Here is a 19,163-nt window from a genome sequence, read left to right on the forward strand (position 1 = left end):
AAAGATGGAACCAATATAATATTTAAAAATTTATGGATATCTTTTGAACAAAATATTGTTAAATGGATTTTTTAATATTTTTTAAATTTAAAAATATTATTGAAGATTTTAAAATTTTAGAATTATTTTTATTAATTTAACTTTTTTTAAAAAATTATATAGCATTATTACTATTATTATTATTTTAGTGGGATGCAAAATTAAGAGAAAATGACTTTAAATTTAATTTATGATGTATGTTTTAAAAAACTATAATAAATCTATAAATAACTCAAAAATATTTAAATGAAAAAATAATGAGTTTATAATACCATATTATTGTTATTTGGAATATGAGATAACCTTATTTATTTTCTCTCCACTCTTTTTCTTTTTTATTCTCTTTTTTCACGTTGCCATATGCTACTAATACTTAGGGAAGAAATTTTTATAAGGGTTGAGATCCAAAACAAAATCCCCACCAACATCAAAACACATGCTCCAAACTGCCCGTACTCTAGCAATAAGGGGGAGAAAATGTTGAGGATTGTTGAGAGGAAGTCCCACAAGAATCGGTGCTTCTTGTAGGCAACTTCTTGTATTTTTTTTTCCGGTCAGATGAGTAAATACCACTTGTCTCTATTGTAAAGAGTCGTGGTTTCTAACAAAGAATAGTTTTCAGGTATTTGTCTAACTTATCTCACGAGGATAGTGGTATTAGAAGGGAAGAATAGTCGACTATATTATTATATTGCTAGCGCTATAATCATGTTCATGTTTGCATTGCAGAGAAGAATCCTTATGAAGTCCTTACGAGAGAGTTACAAAATATTCAATGATACTAAAAAACCATCGCCAAATAAGGCATTTCAGCGGGCCTCATACTGAACAACTGCAAAAACAGAACAATTCGGATTAGCTTCAAATACCAAGGAAACAGAAAGTAGTAAAAGATGCATGCTTTCTTTAAATGTAGTAAATAAAAAAGACCATATTTTTTTGTATCGACCTAGACCTAGATCCACTGCTAGTAGATATTGTCCTCTTTGGGCTTCCCCTCAAGGCTTTAAAACGCATATGCTAGGGGAAGGTTTCACACTCTTATTCTTTGGGCTTTTCCTTTCGGGCTTTCCCTCAAAGCTTTAAAACATATATGCTAGGGAAGGGAAGGTTTGGACACTCTTATAAATGGTGTTTTGTTGTCCTCTCCAACCAATGTGGAACATCACAATCCACCCCCTTCGGGGCCCACCCCTCGCTGGCACTCGTTCCTTTCTCCAATCGATGTGGGACCCCCACCCAATCCACCCCCTATGGGGCCAGCGTCCTTACTGGCACACCACCTCGTGTCTACCTCCTTTAGGGAACAGCGAGAAGGCTGGCACATCGTCCGTTGTCGGGCTCTGATACCATTTGTAACAACCCAGATCCACCACTAGCAAATATTGTCCTCTTTGGGCTTTTCCTTTTGGGCTTCCCCTCAAAGCTTAAAACGCGCTAGAGCGTCCCAAGTCATAAGAGGGGTACCCCAAGAGGCACTTTTTCAGTCAATTACTACCAAAGATCGAGAAGAGATTTCGCTCAAACACAACACGTTAGGACATTATACTAAATCACTACAACCTACGTAAACGTCAAAACAAACTGATGTTAACATGAATTTTGAGATGATCCATTTTTGGAATTTTCAAATGAACTATGAAGAAGGGAAATGAAGGTTGATCACGAAGAAGACAGCATTGAGAATGGATGTTGATAGTGTGATCAAGGGAATGCAAAATAAATACACAAGAAGTGAAAAGGTAGCTGATGAGCTTATGAGAAGTGGTATCTCAAACGCAATGCAATCAACTTTAGAATTAGACCAACAAAATACAAAACTGTCCAAAGCTTATCAAGTATCAATCACAGTGTTTAACCTTATTTTCAAAGTTGTATCAATGGTAGGACTTATTTTCATCAACTTAACTAAGACTTAACTAAGAGGCTAGCGGTGAAGATCTCACATCAATTATAGAGAGGAACGAGTGCCAGTGAGGACGTGGGGCTCTGAAGAGAGGTGGATTGTGAGATCTCACATCAATTGGAGAGAGGAACAAGTGTCAACAAGGACGATGGTCACCGAAGGGGAGTGAATTGTGAGATCCCACATCGGTTGGAGAGGGGAACAAAGCATTCTTTATAAGGATGTGGAAATCTCTCTCTCTAGCTGACTCGTTTTAAAAATCTTGGGTGAAAGCGCATAAGAGAAAGCCCAAAGAGAACAATATCTACCGGCTGTGGGCTTGGGCCGCTACACTAGCTCCCGCCCCACCAAACTTTTTTTACTCTACTATTAATTAAAAATCCCGCCACTGTTTCTTAGTTCATCGAAAATTTATGGCCAAGCATATGAAAGTCAGAAACAACTTCATGGACGACACTTAAAATTCCAAACATCAGTGGAAATTAAGAACATTAACGGAAATATCATACATAGAGACGACACATTCATGAGTAAAAGAAAAAAAAAACAAATATATCTTACTGCGACGGGTGCGCTTCTTGTAGAGAATACGATAACCACACTCTCGGCACTGTATAACATCACCCTGCTTCAGAGTGTTCTCCATTCCACAATCTACACCAATTCGACAGTACTCAAGATCCAAACATAGGTGAATATTTAGTGCAAGTATTGTAAATATATACTCAAACTACTGGATTCTAAGATATATATGTATATTCGATTGCGAAAAATATAGACTCAAATCAATAAACTTCCAGATTCCCGATGTTTTAATGTAATCAAAGTAACTATACACTGATTAAAGGATGCACACGAGAACCAAACTTGAAAACCTAAATATTCAGTAGATTTTGAAGCATGGAATCAATAAACACAACAACCGCACCTCCACATATGTAGCTCACTGGTTCGGGTTGAGGATCCATGAGTCAAACTTCAAAAAACTTCCTGCCAAATAAATTATCGATAGAATAATGAGAAGATGTAAAATAAGACGAAATCGTCGATATAGAGTACAAATTTAAACATATGAGTGGGAAAACTGAAATAATACGAACGAAATCCCCACAAAAATTGTGATGATTCGAGATGTTTAGCGCAACAATTTCCATGACAGAGAGAGGAACGTACCAGACGCGGGAAGAAGAAGCGCTCGATAATTGATTGTGAGGGAAAGTCGACGCTGGTCGACTTAAAAAAAGGACGGACTTGTGGAAAATTGAAATCCGTTGAAGGCGAGAACCCTAAACAATCAGCCAATAAAAGTATGCCACGTGTAGATATGAAGACTTTCGCGGGCAATTTCTCAAATATTTTCTTCTTTTATTTTTAAATTCAGCTTAACCACACCACTCTCAAATATTTTATTTTATTTTATTTTTTTTGTAAATTGACTTTAAAAAAATTTTATTATTAAATGGTTGAGATATAATACTGAAAAAATATATTATTTATGTATTATATGATATTATATCTTAATATTCTTTCTATTTTGTTTTTTTCTCAATATTTAATTAATTTATATTTGCTTTATTGGTAGGTATTAGTTACTAGCTTGTATCTTATTTAAACGATTTGAATATCGATGAGAACACACCATCGATTTCAATTCTATTTCTATTTCTCATTCTTAACATGGTATCAAAGCATCGATCTTCTTATTTTTAAATATAAAAAATTTCCTCTTGAGTTAAGGTTTGGTTGATACCAAACCCTAACTCAATCAATGAAGCCTTTACAACCGCCGATCATCCATCGCAATAAGTATATTCAAATTTCTCATCAAGCTCAAAGGTAGCATATTCAAGATGTTCGTATTTTCTTTCACAACCTCTCGAGATGTTTGTATTCAAGATGATATATACACTCCTAAACACAAGTTGAGTGTTATTGACTTACACTCTCTATTTTCACTACTGGGAAGACAAAAGTGTTATTAACCTACACTCTCTTGTCAAAGACAAATTGGGTGTTATTGACCTACACTCTCTTCTCAAAGACAACTTGGGTGTTATTGATCTACACTTGTAAAGACAACTTAAGTGTTATTGACCTATACACGTAAAGACAAGTTGAATGTAATTAACATACACCCTCCAACTTGAGGGAGAGTGTTGAGATAAAATATTCGGAGAATATATTATTTATGGAATATATTTTAGATATTATATCTTAATATTATTTTCTTTATAATTTGATTTATAGTATATTTTATTTTATTTTCAATATTTAATTATTTTATATTTTATTTAGTAGTGACTATTTCTATTCTATTTAAAGCGGATGAATATGAATCAGAACAAACCATCAATTTCAATTCTATTTATATTTCTCATTCTTAATATAAATAATAATTTTTTTCTTCAAAAATGCCCATTTAGCTTTAAAAATAATATCTCTCATTCTTTCTCTTATTCTTGTTTATATGATATTAAAAGAAATTAAAATTTAGTCTCTATAATTTTAAAATTTAGAATAATTTTTTATAATTTACTAAAATTAAAATTATAGAAATTATTTATGAAGATAAAAGATTAAATTTTGTCAGTAAATTTGTGAGTTCTATTTATATTAAAATATTTATTTATGAGTTGTATTTTTGGCTTAATTTAGATAAATTATAAAGTTTTGTATTTTATTAAATAATGAAGCTTTGTACTAATTAAATAGTTTCCCGGGTTATAATCAACTCGTCCTTGCTTCCTTGTCGTCTTGCTGCTTCACTATGTTCTTCCGTTGATTTTTTTCACACGAAATCAATTTTGAACATGATTTTTGTTTTCGTCATAAAACAGGAGAAGTTGTTGTTCAAAGCTGACGAAATTGCCTGGAAGCTTGTTCGATGATTCCGCGCTATTTTAATTCCACTTGTTCAATGTCCTGATTCGAATTTTTCTCTTTCCAGAAAATAGAATTTTCGACGTACAAATTCTCCCGTTTCTTTCGATGGAAGTTAGAATTTCAAGGAGGAATTGATTTCATAAATTACAGGTCGATTCTTTGATCTCTTTGTACCGTTGGTCGTTTCTCGGTCGGAAGGCGATTCCGGCCGGTGGCCGCGGACCACGATTTCGAAGTCTTGGTGTTCGAAGCCCTCTCATGAACTCTTTCGAGAAAACGCCTGAAAGGCGCGTACCTCTTTATTCCGATGGCTCTCCCTCTTCTTACGGTAATAATCAATCCCCTCTCGATCTTGGCGCCGCTCTGTTCATCTAAATCGATGGAGATTTCATTTTTGCAGGTAAAGATCATTCAAAATTGGGGCACAAGAAGCAATTAATCAGGAAACGAGGCGGAATTGTATTTCGAATTTACGAGCATGGTAAGGATCGAAAGTTTTTGCTGTCCAAATTTATTGCACACCACCTGTTTGTAGAAATGCCACCTGAAATTTATCGCATATATTATGATTGAATCAGCGTAAACTTTGTGTTTTTTTGTGAATCTGTAGTTAAATTGGGGCCTAAATTCTCGGTTACTGCCAAAGGAAAATTGAGATTAGGGGCAAAAATTATACGACAAGGTGGTAGAAAGAACATATTCAAACATGCTTTTGGGATTGTAGAAGGAGAAGAGCTTTTGAAGGCCTCTCAATGTTACTTATCAACAAGCGCAGGACCCATTGCAGGGCTTCTTTTCATGTCCACACACAGGGTTGCTTTCTGCAGTGAGCAAAGTATCACTTTCCCTTCACCAACTGGAGAACTGATCAAAACTCAGTACAAGGTAACCTTTAGATTTAAGCCTTCAGCTGTGGATCATAGGAGATTGCAAATAAATCATGTTTGATTTGATTTGATTTGATTTGATTTAACCATGTTCATAAGAAAGTTTTGCGTTCAGAAAATGGAATTTAAAGCATCTTTGATAGAAACTTAAAGAACTTTTTGGCTGTTGATTGCAGAAAATGGAAAGTTCTAAAGATTTTAGGATTGGAATTGAACATTCATAGATAGATACAGAATATTTTTGGGTAGTCCTTTTTTTCAAAGAAATCCCCAACTTTTTGTTGGAACAAAGTGATTGAACAAGCTAAAAGTCTCTGGAATTTTTCTGCTTAATACATATCCAGAATTTTGATGAAGGCATCTTTGAAACTTTAAGCACCATGTGATGCAAAAATTTTCGTTCGAATACAATCAAAGCGGCGTATTAGACCCCTGCTTTGAATTCTGACTTTGCCCGGAAAGTGAAACTCTAGCCCGAATAGGGGAGGCGAGAACATCTTTAGCCGTTAAAAAGTTCAAGAATTTCTCGAGAACATCTTTAGCCGTTAAAAAGTTCAAGAATTTCTCGAGAACATCTTTAGCCGTTAAAAAGTTCAAGAATTTCTCGAGAACATCTTTAGCCGTTAAAAAGTTCAAGAATTTCTCGAGAACATCTTTAGCCGTTAAAAAGTTCAAGAATTTCTCGAGAACATCTTTAGCCGTTAAAAAGTTCAAGAATTTCTCGAGAACATCTTTAGCCGTTAAAAAGTTCAAGAATTTCTCGAGAACATCTTTAGCCGTTAAAAAGTTCAAGAATTTCTCGAGAACATCTTTAGCCGTTAAAAAGTTCAAGAATTTCTCGAGAACATCTTTAGCCGTTAAAAAGTTCAAGAATTTCTCGAGCTCCAGCCCGAATAGGGGAGGCGAGAACATTTTTAGCCATTCCAAAAACACTCTCAAACTCCAGCCCGAATAGGGGAGGCGAGAACATTTTTAGCCATTCCAAAAACACTCTCAAACTCCAGCCCGAATAGGGGAGGCGAGAACATTTTTAGCCATTCCAAAAACACTCTCAAACTCCAGCCCGAATAGGGGAGGCGAGAACATTTTTAGCCATTCCAAAAACACTCTCAAACTCCAGCCCGAATAGGGGAGGCGAGAACATTTTTAGCCATTCCAAAAACACTCTCAAACTCCAGCCCGAATAGGGGAGGCGAGAACATGTTTAGCCATTCCAAAAACACTCTCAAACTCCAGCCCGAATAGGGGAGGCGAGAACATTTTTAGCCATTCCAAAAACACTCTCAAACTCCAGCCCGAATAGGGGAGGCGAGAACATTTTTAGCCATTCCAAAAACACTCTCAAACTCCAGCCCGAATAGGGGAGGCGAGAACATTTTTAGCCATTCCAAAAACACTCTCAAACTCCAGCCCGAATAGGGGAGGCGAGAACATCTTTAGCCATTCCAAAAACACTCTCAAACTCCAGCCCGAATAGGGGAGGCGAGAACATCTTTAGCCATTCCAAAAACACTCTCAAACTCCAGCCCGAATAGGGGAGGCGAGAACATTTTTAGCCATTCCAAAAACACTCTCAAACTCCAGCCCGAATAGGGGAGGCGAGAACATTTTTAGCCATTCCAAAAACACTCTCAAACTCCAGCCCGAATAGGGGAGGCGAGAACATTTTTAGCCATTCCAAAAACACTCTCAAACTCCAGCCCGAATAGGGGAGGCGAGAACATTTTTAGCCATTCCAAAAACACTCTCAAACTCCAGCCCGAATAGGGGAGGCGAGAACATTTTTAGCCATTCCAAAAACACTCTCAAACTCCAGCCCGAATAGGGGAGGCGAGAACATTTTTAGCCATTCCAAAAACACTCTCAAACTCCAGCCCGAATAGGGGAGGCGAGAACATCTTTAGCCATTCCAAAAACACTCTCAAACTCCAGCCGGAATAGGGGAGGCGAGAACATCTTTAGCCATTCCAAAAACACTCTCAAACTCCAGCCGGAATAGGGGAGGCGAGAACATCTTTAGCCATTCCAAAAACACTCTCAAACTCCAGCCCGAATAGGGGAGGCGAGAACATCTTTAGCCATTCCAAAAACACTCTCAAACTCCAGCCCGAATAGGGGAGGCGAGAACATCTTTAGCCATTCCAAAGTTCAAGAATTTCTCTAGCAATTAGGACATGTTCGTGAGTGATTTTGTAGATGACTAAATTGACTTTGATCATTCCAAAAACACTCTCAAACGTGTTCGTATAAGTGGGGTGTGATTTGATTTTGTGCAGGTTATGATACCATTAAAGAAGGTCATAAAGGCCAACCAAAGCGAGAATGTTAGTGAGCCAGATATGAAGTATATAGAAGTGGTGACGGATGACAACTTTGATTTCTGGTTTATGGGATTCTTGAGATATGAGAAGGCATTTAAAAGTCTCCGGAAGGCCATTTCCATGGCTCACAGATGTTGAAAGAAGATGGTTGCATCACATTCTGGTGTGGTTTTTTGAAAGTTAGAAAATTCTTAGGGATTTCACAAGCCACATCTTTAGTGTCTCTAAGGGATTGTTCTGTATTTTGTAAGATTCAATGAGTGCTAGTTGGATTGAATCATGTTAAATATATATATATATATATTTGTTAAATTACAAATTTGGTCGTTTGAGAACGATAAAATTTTAAGTGTTTGAATTAGTCTATATGTAATAAAATTCTCATGAATTATCCCTTTTGAACATTTTATCAAATCACAACTATATGAGATTTTATGAGATCATAGAGATGTAATTTTAGCGTTTTTAGTTCTCCCACACCCACCTACCCACCAACCTTGATCTTATGAGATGGGTTCGAGTATGAGCATGCTTGTACGGATCCAAAAGATGGTCAACTATGCTTGAGAGGAGCGAAGCTAGAAGAAACTCAAGTGAAGGCCCGCAACGGTATTGACATGTAAATCGTTCGTCTGACTTAGGTATAGGGGCAAATGACTAATCAAACCATCTAGTTATGCTTCAACAGGGCGAAGCCAAAGGACATTCAGGTGGAGGCCCACAACAGTATTGGCATGTAAATCGTCCGTCTGACTTAGGTATAGGGGCAAAAGATTAATCAAACCATCTAGTTATGCATGAGCGGGGCGAAACCAGAAGAAATTCAGGTGGAGACCCACAACGACCCACAACGATATTGACATGTAAATCGTTCGTTTGACTTGGGCATAGGGACAAAAGACAACCATCTAGTTATGCTTGAACGGGGCGAAGCCAGAAGAAACATGATATTGACATGTGAATCGTTTAACTTAGGGGCAAAAGACCAATCAAACTATCGGGGAGTATTGGGGTTGAATGAGGTGAAATATTTAGTTTTCCTTTTGTATTTTACTCTCATATTTTAGTCATTTTTTTATTGACCAAACGTATAATTCAACTATTGTTTTTAATATGAGAGAAGATATAAAGAATGGGTTAGCTCGACTATTTTTATATTTTTAGTAATAATATTTGACTACATGCCGGTGCTAATGGGTTAGCAATTTTATATCACCGAATTTATGGAAATTATCCACATTGAATAACCCAGTTTTTGACCAAAGCTTATATTAAAAAATATAAATATATCAAAATTAATACTCAAAATATTTTTTGAGCCTATCATGGTCTTAGACCGACACGTCATATTCTTGGGTAGATATAAGTTTTAAATAGTTAGTCAAACTTTTTGCACCCTTGTGGTCGTGTTCATGCGACAGCCTAATCCCACCGTTAATAGATATTGTCTATTTTAACTCATTATATATCACTGTCAGCATCCCAATTTTAAAACGCTTCTATTAAGGAAAGGGTTACACATCTTAAGGAATGCTTCGTTTCACTTTCAAACTGATGTAGGACATCACAATCTACCCTCCTTGGGGCTGGGGCCAACATCCTTGCTGGCACACCGCTCAAACTTACCGCTAGTAGATATTTTTCACTTTAACTCGTTACATATCACCATCAACCTCACAATTTTAAAACAAGTCTACAAGGTAGAGGTTAGGCTAGTCAGGTTGACTCAACTAAAAAAGTTCAAACTTACGAACATGATCAAATTTTTTGTTTTCCAAAAATTCAATCCAACCCGGAAAAAAAAAATCTAACTTGGGTTAAGTAGTCCGAGAAGTTTGGATCATTAGGTCATTCGAACACCCCTAGTCCCAAAAACGGATTAAAAATAACTCTTGTGGGGCTGTTTTGATTTGAATGTATTATGTAAGGTAAGATGTGTAAAACATAGGTGCCTTTAATAACTTCTAAAGAACAATCGCTGAAATTAGCATTACAGACAAAACATAACAACACAATGTGGTGACCCTTTTGTTGGGAGCTTCTCAAACTGGAGCAGTCTTTGCCACCACTGATTCTAGGTCTTCTTTGGCGCTAATGCTGCAGAGAGTGATAGCGTTGTTAGAAGCTATACAAATGCATTCATGGTTCGTTCGATTACGAAATCGAAAAAAATAGTTTGTGGGGTTCAGTTCGAGTAAAGCTATACATCTTTTGTCGATTCGGCTGCCCTCGGGTTGGTTCGATGTAGGTTTGGAAACTGGTTTTTTACTTCTTGAAAGCACAGCTGCCCTCGGGTTGGTCCAATGTAGGTTTGGATACCGGTTTTTTACTTTTTGAAAGCACGGCTGCCCTCGGGTTGGTTCAATGTAGGTTTGGAGACCGGTTGTTTATTTCCTGAAAACTCGGCTGCCCTCGGGTTGGTTCAATGTAGGATTGGAAACTGGTTTTTTACTTTCCGAAAGCACGGCTGCCCTCGGGTTGGTTCAATGTAGGTTTGGAAACCAGTTTTTTACTTTCCAAAAGCACGGCTGCCCTCGGGTTGGTTCAACGTAGGTTTGGATACCGGTTTTTTATTTCCTGAAAACTCGGCTGCCCTCGGGTTGGTCCAATGTAGGTTTGGAAACCGGTTTTATTTCCCAAAAACTCGGCTGCCCTCGGGTTGGTTCAATGTAGGATTGGAAACTGGTTTTTTACTCTCCGAAAGCACGGCTGCCCTCGGGTTGGTTCAATGTAGCTTTGGAGACCGGTTGTTTATTTCCTAAAAACTCGGCTGCCCTCGGGTTGGTTCAATGTAGGTTTCGACTCAAAAAACCGATCCGATCCACTTACACCCCTCTTAGTACCCATGTACAGCAAAATAGAAACCTATATGAAGCATTTTTCCTATATATGCACAAATCCTAATCAGGCAAATCTTGTATCAAAGAAGACCATTTGGGAATCATATCTATAGGTTACAAAAGTTATTTGAATGATTCACCTGAAAGTAACATCGCCGCTCGGTGTCAATTTCTTGGAGATCCAACTCGGGACCGACTTTTCGAGCTGCTCAATCCGCTCTTCCACCTCTCCTACAAGAAAACACGTAAAAGTCGAGCAAAAATTCAAACCAAATTCATGTCCAAAATCACGTACAAAAACCATACATACTTCGCTCTGTAATATCAAGACTATTCATTATAATCTTGTGCACCAGCTCCTCCTTGGTAATCGAAGCGCAATTTACAGACTTGAAAACGTTGTAGATAACACGAACAAGTTCGGGCAAGCAAGATGATTCTTCACAAGTTACACGTCCACTCGAAGAATCCTTTCGGTAACGCTCATAATGGAAATCTCTCTTTTCCGGGATATCGTAGCATTGCAAATCATCCACACTGAAACTCAATGGACCATTATCACCTTCCATGCCAGAAAAGTTGAGAAACCTTTTTGCAGGTTTGCATAAACTTCCTACACTTGCAGTTTTCCTCATTTTCACATCAGAACTCGGTAGCATCGATCTTTTCGGTGTCGACTGTACCGGGGTTTGTGTTATTATATTGCTAGAACCAGACGTTGCAGGCTTGACGACAGGACTCTCAGAAGAATTAGCAGTGGCTCGAGGCGAGATCGACTGCACGGGAAGATCTTCGAGCAAATTATCGTTTTTATCTTCCTCCTCTTTCAGACTACAAGCTGGAGCAGATGGCAAACCAACAACAGAAGATGTAATAGGCTCTGATAGCTCTGTTTTAGGAACAGCTTTCTTAGAGAAATGTCTCTTGAAGGTTGACTGTGGATAAGGGTCTTCAAAGGACAACTCGGTTTGTACGGATATTGGCTCAGATTTTTCTGAAGAATCATCGGTCGATTGATCGAGAGAGAACGTAATGTTTCTCCGGTTGAAGGGCTCCGGTAGCGCCGCCTCCGGAACTTCACTTTTCTGGTTGCCAAACCAAATGAGAAAAATAGTTAAATTACGAGATGCTTACTAGTAAAACGGTCACAAATGTAACAAAATAATGATTCCCATCTCCACAAAATTCTCCATTTATCTATGTAGGAATCAAAACGGAGATTCTCCGTAGAGAATTAACGAGGATCAGGATCCCACAAGGAATTTTTTTAAAAATAAAAACACATTTCGAAGAATTTTTTAATGGATAATTTCCATATTCCAATCTAATATTTAAGGAGAAAATAATATAATATAAGTTATTTTTATACCTTAGATATAAAAAATGAACGGGTAGGGATTTGGTGGGGTCGAGGTTGGGAGAAGGGTCGGAGAATATAATCCCCGTTCTTGTTTAGCTAATAGAAAGAAATCTCTCTCCACTCTCTCACTCATTTCCTGAACGGGGCCAGGGTTCCGAGGGTTAAATAGGCATCTCTATGCAGCCCATTCCTGGAATGACTCATAGTCCATCCGTGCTACTGCTCGAGAGGTTTTTCCGACCCCAAAGCTAAGAGGCAAAGGTTTAAGCTATGAAATTTTCATGACCATGGAAGACATCTAAACCGTCTAATCTCTAGGTCGCTAGAAAAATATCTCTAAACTCGAACAATTTATTATAATGTAGAAAGTACCTCTGGATGCATGACAAAGAATTTTGCTACCCTTGAAGCGAAAACTTTGTGTAATGCCAGAAAATCGGAATGCTCGGAGTGACCTTTTACGGTATCTAATCGAAGACTGATTATCATTTCCGACTTCATGCATGACGTTTTCTTGTCATGAATCGTCACTTTATCAATAGTCACAACTTCTGGAATGAAATACACTATTTGTGCTAGATGTCTGTGTAAAAACTTTCTGCGAAAGAAACGAAACGAATCAACTTAGATCAACCAAGAACGAACAAAACTAATCAAATTGAACCTATTCGGTCCATTTCCTCGATCGTTCCAATTTCGATTTGCATCGAAATCTAGTAAAAGTTTTTACACGTTTTCGAGTTATTTTCTTTCAACCTACCGTTTTGTTTCACCTACCCAATGAAACTATTAGTTCAGACACAACATTAATAAATTGATCGTCGTTGATCGGTTAAATGCGACGAGATAGCAGTAAAAAAGCTCAGTAGATTCATTAGCGAACGCTACGATATACCTTTTACTCATAACCGACACCTGACCGGATACATTGTGAAACGTAGATAGCTTCTTGCGCATTCCAAGCAGCCTTAGTGAGGAAATCAAGCAAGTAAAGAACTCTACAATGCTTTGATATCTGCATATAATCAAATCGAGTTTAAGTCAAATCTATAGCAACAAAATGTTCGTTTTAAGAATCATTCAAGTTTGACATGATCGATCATACTATAATAGTTTTTAATATAAAATTTTAAGAACTAAAACAAAACATTTGAACGTTTAGGAAGAAAAACGAAGTAGGCCTAACAAAGCTCGAGAATCGAAACAAGATCTAAACATCGAATGTTTTAGGCGTTGCATCTAGTAAAAGTATACGCACTTTTCTTGATGTTTGATCCCTCCTTCCTTCAACTTTCCTTTCGAGTACTCGTCTCCCTTCTCCGGTGTCATACATACGACGTTACCGGAAACTCCTTCCTTATGTGGCGGAAATGGAACCGGATTAGCTTCAATGGCTGAAACATCATGGCTACCATCTTCACATGTTTTTTCACCCATTCTTCAACCGATCGAATCAAAAACTGGCATAGCCGAAACCGATAAAAGATCAAAATTCGCTCCGAGAATCGATCAAAGCTATCGAATACATCACACGGATTCGAGAATTAACGAAAAATCCTAATAGGAAAACTAAAATTATTAACCAAGATTAATATGAATTTACCCCAACTTATCCTAATCCTACCACATAATTAAAATCACTTCAGGACCAACAGACGACAGAAAACTATCAGAAATTAAACTAACAGTTCGACAATAATGAAGAAGTGAATTAATAGAGTAATTTCTTTCCACAATTACCCGTTACGTGGCCTGAAATGGAGAATCATCCAGAAATTACAGCATATGGTCGTGAAGAACATTAGTGAAACCAAAAAAAATTACTACAGAATTTAACCCTTCCATACGACAGTTGGTCTACAGCCAAAAACCTTACTGGGAATAACTGATGGTAAAATCAAGAATTAAAGGGGTAAAAAATTGAAGAAAAAGGGGAGAAATACCTTGAGCCAACAATGGCGGATCAATGCTTGTAGCAGTAATAAGAGGAACTGGTAAGGAAAGGGGGCGGAGGAGATGATTACTGGAACGGAGGGAAAATCCTCCAATTGAAATTTGCCTTCGGTTCGAATGCCGCGGCCCTCTCTTTATATATGATTTCTTCTTTCCTTGGTTTTGACCGTTGGAGGCCCAAAAGAAAACCTGCTTCTTGGGAAAAGTGGGCGATATGGGCCAGGCCCATTTACACTTTTGATGTGAATTATTGTTACCATTCGTCGCAATGGTTTGTTTTAGTTAAAGAGTCCTTGTCCGTACTAGTTCTGAGTTGGTTGTTCAACGTTCGGAGACGGCCCATAAAGGAATTGTTCATAGTATGTCCCTCGATTGGCACGCAGCGATCCCTATCACCACGGAAGCAGCTCTATCAGTCCACCAACAGCTAACGGGTTCAGGTCAGGGACCCCGTGCCCATCCCTTAGAACCAATCCTTTTCCTGGAGTTACAGATCCATTTTGCTGACTTCCCTTGCCTACGTTGTTCCATTGACAAAAGGCTATTCCCCTTGGAGACTTGATGCAATTATGAGTACAATCGAACGTGGAAGGTACTTGGTCCTCCAAATTTTCAAGGGCAGTCGGGGATGCACTAGACACCATGCAACGACTGAGCCGCTAGACCCTATATCCGACTGAGCCATTTTCAAGGTAGGCAAATTGTTAAACATAAAAGATAACTCTTCGTATTAATCATTGTAATTTAATAATGTTTAAGTCTGTCCCATACCGTGGAGAGCTAACAAAGCGTAAAGGACGTGTCAATGACGAAGGCGACCTCTGTCTCTAGTACCTACTTTCTTTCTATAGTTTTTGGTAGAGTCATCTGCCTACCTATCGGTTCATAATTTGAGCTACGGTCTCTCTTTGATTTCTAGCTACCTGGTTTTAGTTCACAGCCCAAACCTTTCGGTCGAGTTAGCAGCGTAACCCTGTCCCCGGATCTACTTTCTCGACTGTGTGTTTGCCGCCTACCTAATCCTTCCCAATTCTGGCCGCCTGTAGCTAATGTTTTTCGAGTAGGGTCTCGTAAGCATCTTCGTGCTGAGCCGTCAAAGCAAAAAAGTAGATGCTAAACTAAAGGGCATCATCAATGGATACCAAGTTTTAAGGATATTATGGTTTTTTTTTTTTAATTTATGGTATTTTTTAAACCTGACACATGTATTCATGATAAAAATATTTTTAAAAATTAATGATATTTTGAAGTTTTTTAAACAAATTTAAGGTATTAATAATTATTTTATAGTTTAAATATAATTTTAAAATTTCAAGAATATATTACCTCCAAATTAATGCAATCACATTTTTCAAAAAGGTATAAAATTAATATTTTTATTAATTCAAACTACATTTTATTTTACAACTTTTTCCGCCGCCCATGGACGCTCGAATTTCAACGCTTAGGAGGTGTGTTCGATTAGTCGTTTGAATTTCGACTACGTGTCATAATCGTACGCCGCCACGTGGACGTTGTAAGAGGTTTGGACGGTGTCGTTTTGTGCAGCTTTCGTTTTCGAAGGCCCGACGACGTGGACGGCGTAGAGACAGAAGAAAGTGTTTTGGGATTTTACGGATTTTTATGTTCAGTCAATTTCAGTCTTTCATCTGTCCATTGAAAGTAAAGTAACATACGACGATAATTGAAAAAGCTTTTGAGAGTTTTTTTTTTTTTTTTTTTTTTTTTTTTAATAATATTTTTTCTTTTTAAAAATATATAATATATAAGAGTCTTCATATGACTCGATAACCCGATCAACTCAAGCTACCTAACTCACAAACTAAAAAGGATAACTGGGCTATGTTGGATGATGAAAGTCTCACATCGACTAATTTAAGGAATGATCATGGGTTTATAAGTGAGGAATACTAGCTTCATTAGGATAAGGCCTTTTGGGGAAGCCCAAAGCAAAGGCATCATATGACTCGATAACCCGATCAACTCAAGCTACCTAACTCACAAGCTAAAAAGGATAACTGGGCTATGTTGGATGATGAAAGTCTCACATCGACTAATTTAAGGAATGATCATGGGTTTATAAGTGAGGAATACTAGCTCCATTAGGATAAGGCCTTTTGGGGAAGCCCAAAGCAAAGGCACGAGAGTCTATACTCAAAGTGGATAATATCATACCATTACAGAGAGTCGTGTTCATCTAACAGGTTAGATTTTTTTTCCGACACATGTGTTGAATTTCTGAAGAATAAAAAATTTGGCTCGATTTGCCATTTAAATTTTTTTGAATGGGTCAACCCAATCAACTCGAAAACAAGATTAGAACCCACTTCTACCTTAAATATTAGTATGAATATCAATTGAATCTTAAAATTTAAATTTTATAACCGATAAAAATTATATATAATACACGGAATTTAAAGTTTAGAAACATATTGAATATAAAATAAAAAATTTAGCTTTAAAAGGATTAATTGTTATTAATTTATTTATTTTTATAACTATTTAATTTTTTATTTTTGATTTTTTGTTTTTAGAAAATGTGTTTGTTTTATGTCCTTTTTTTTTTATCACTGTAATTCATCTTTTATCAAGAAAATATTTTAATATTCATTCAAATTTCCAATAATAAAAAATAAAAATTTGAAAGCATATTTAAAGAACAGATAAAGCCAAGCTAAAAATAAAGTATATTAATATGCTAAATAATGAAATTATATAAAGTACGTTCAATTATTACATTTATATTTTAAATTTAGAATTATTATTATTTGATCAATAATTCTATATTATCTCTCAAACTTATAATTGACCATTGCTGTTGATTGTACGGAGTTCCCCACTAACAAATTTCATTCATATTACTAATATATATATATATATATATATTTATTTATTTAGATAAAGAAACCCTCGTATCGTACAAATTGCAATTTAATTATTATTTTGCGTTCACTGATTTTAATTAATTTATTTCAACACTATGCTTTTGTTGTCTTTCAATGTAACCAATGGTTTGGAACATTCTATCGCCAGCTTTTTCCACATATAAAATGCATTATTTATTTATTTATTTATTTTAATTAATCTTTAAGGCTACTGGACCAAATTCTAGAACATTCTCATTGGTCCGTGTTTAATATCAAACAAAAAAGGACACTTCAGATGTCTTGTCCTTCAGTTATTTTATTAAAGTAAAAATAAATAAATAAATAAATTTGGTCTTTATTTATTTTTTATTATTATAAATTCCGTGTTTATATTTGAAATATTCTAATCAATTTTAGTTTTTTAATAAATAGTTTTAAGATTTATATTTTCTATTTGAATTTTTTAATACCATATGAATGTCAAGATTTTAACTTGTACGGTCATGTACCTCTCTCGATCGATAAAAAGATGTTCGGGAGCTGAGAGGGTCTATCGTGGGGAACTTTCCTTTTCACGGTAGGCGAAGGTAAAGCAGGAGCTGTGTATGTCCATGGTGATCAAGGCAGAGCGACTCCTTCCTTAAAAAGAGGTTGGTTTTATCAAAACTATTAGATCTGTTTTTTGTTAAAAAGAAAATAGAAGCTCTTGGTTTGGCCGATGTTGATTCGTATGGCAATGCGGACTCAACTCAGGATGAGGATTTCGCTTTTCATACTGTTGCTATGAGCTAAAAGAGCTGGTAAGTTATCTCGCTAAACGAAAGGAAAAATCACGTACGGGTTGACGCAACCCGTTACAAGGAACGAGAGCCAACCAAAGAAGGTACTTGGCTTATTGTGAGGAAACGTTCCTTTTCACTGTAGGAGAAGGTAAAGTGAGGAGCTGCGTATGTCCACGGTGATCAAGGCAGAGCGACTCCAACATTTAAAAAAGGTTGGTTTTATCGAAACTATTAGATCCCTTTTCGTTAAAGAAACAATAGGAGCTCTTGGTTTGGCTGATGTCGATTTGTATGGCAATGCAGACTTGACTCAGGATGAGGATTCTGCTTTTCATACTGCTACTATGAGCCGAAAGAGCTGATAAGTTATCTCGCTAAACGAAAGAAAAAACCATGTACGAGTTGACCTCGTTACAAGGAACGGGAGCCAACCAAAAAAGTTACTTAGACTTTTCCACTCGGAGAGGATAAACTATATTAATTATTAATTAATTATGTTCACTATGCTTTCATAAATTATACCATTTTAATTTTATGGCTCATAATTGTCTAAATGATTATTTATTTTAGATTAAATTAATAAAAATATCTTTCAATACTATTCTTAAACTTAAAAAATAATAATTAAAAAAATAGAAAATCAATCGCTAAATGGGTTTGGTGGGATAAGCACCAAAAGTATAGTGCGATTACGTTGCATTCCAGTGCTAGCAGCCTCTCCCACTTGAATTATATTCAATACATTTTTTCTTTTTATTTATTTAATTAATTATTATTATTTTGCATATTAACAATTAATCAATTTTCAAAACATTATAATCAATGGTATCTAAATGCTAATTTTTTTTAATTACAACAAATACGGATTATACTTACGTGTTCATAGACGATTTTTGTCTATATACTGACAAAAATATTATTTTTAAATAAAAATAAAATATATTAACGTTACTTGTAAAATTTTATCAAAAAATATATTTTGAAGAACTATAATAATAATTTTTTTTTAATAATTTCCTTTCAAAATAAAGGTAAAAGTATTTTTTAGATTTTTTTTAAAAAAAATTAAGAGTATTATTCAATATTTAAAAAATTTAAGAATATATATATATATATATAATTTAGCCAAATATTTTTAATTTCACTTCAATTAAAATTTTATTTTACTTAATATTTTTTTCAGTTCAACACTAAATTGAATTAAATGAAGCAATTGACGATCAAATTTCAAAGAGTAAGATATAAAACTGTAATTAAAGATGTTAATTAAAGTCATTAATTATTCATTTAATTTAATTAAATCTTTAATTAAAATTGATTATACG

At 35.9% G+C, this 19,163-nt stretch overlaps 3 protein-coding genes across 4 annotated transcripts; 1 reads left to right on the top strand and 2 right to left on the bottom strand.

Moving 5' to 3' along the window:
- Nucleotides 1-699: 699 nt before the first annotated feature.
- On the bottom strand, nucleotides 700-3,199 carry LOC111457085 (DNA-directed RNA polymerases II, IV and V subunit 12). Its single transcript, XM_023099227.1, has 4 exons — nucleotides 3,119-3,199; nucleotides 2,874-2,935; nucleotides 2,507-2,599; nucleotides 700-871 (listed from the first exon to the last, which is right to left on the bottom strand). Exons 2-4 carry the CDS (start codon nucleotides 2,911-2,913, stop codon nucleotides 849-851), a joined length of 156 nt encoding a protein of 51 aa, XP_022954995.1. The 5' UTR covers nucleotides 2,914-2,935; nucleotides 3,119-3,199; the 3' UTR covers nucleotides 700-848.
- A 1,528-nt stretch (nucleotides 3,200-4,727) lies between these two features.
- On the top strand, nucleotides 4,728-8,355 carry LOC111457264 (GEM-like protein 4). 2 transcript variants are annotated; one of them, XM_023099480.1, is made up of 4 exons: nucleotides 4,728-5,156; nucleotides 5,235-5,309; nucleotides 5,439-5,713; nucleotides 7,992-8,355. In XM_023099480.1, exons 1-4 carry the CDS (start codon nucleotides 5,087-5,089, stop codon nucleotides 8,172-8,174), a joined length of 603 nt encoding a protein of 200 aa, XP_022955248.1. In that variant the 5' UTR covers nucleotides 4,728-5,086; the 3' UTR covers nucleotides 8,175-8,355. The 2 variants fall into 2 exon arrangements, with proteins under 2 accessions (XP_022955248.1, XP_022955247.1); XM_023099479.1 differs by having other exon boundaries at nucleotides 4,733-5,156; nucleotides 5,229-5,309.
- Nucleotides 8,356-9,907: 1,552 nt separating this feature from the next.
- LOC111456741 (CDT1-like protein a, chloroplastic) lies at nucleotides 9,908-14,290 on the bottom strand. Its single transcript, XM_023098720.1, has 7 exons — nucleotides 14,180-14,290; nucleotides 13,495-13,696; nucleotides 13,132-13,251; nucleotides 12,609-12,834; nucleotides 11,187-11,961; nucleotides 11,017-11,107; nucleotides 9,908-10,133 (listed from the first exon to the last, which is right to left on the bottom strand). Exons 2-7 carry the CDS (start codon nucleotides 13,671-13,673, stop codon nucleotides 10,079-10,081), a joined length of 1,446 nt encoding a protein of 481 aa, XP_022954488.1. The 5' UTR covers nucleotides 13,674-13,696; nucleotides 14,180-14,290; the 3' UTR covers nucleotides 9,908-10,078.
- Nucleotides 14,291-19,163: the final 4,873 nt, after the last annotated feature.

Source organism: Cucurbita moschata, unplaced genomic scaffold (assembly GCF_002738365.1).
Source record: "Cucurbita moschata cultivar Rifu unplaced genomic scaffold, Cmos_1.0 Cmo_Scf00019, whole genome shotgun sequence".
Lineage (NCBI taxonomy): Eukaryota > Viridiplantae > Streptophyta > Magnoliopsida > Cucurbitales > Cucurbitaceae > Cucurbita > Cucurbita moschata.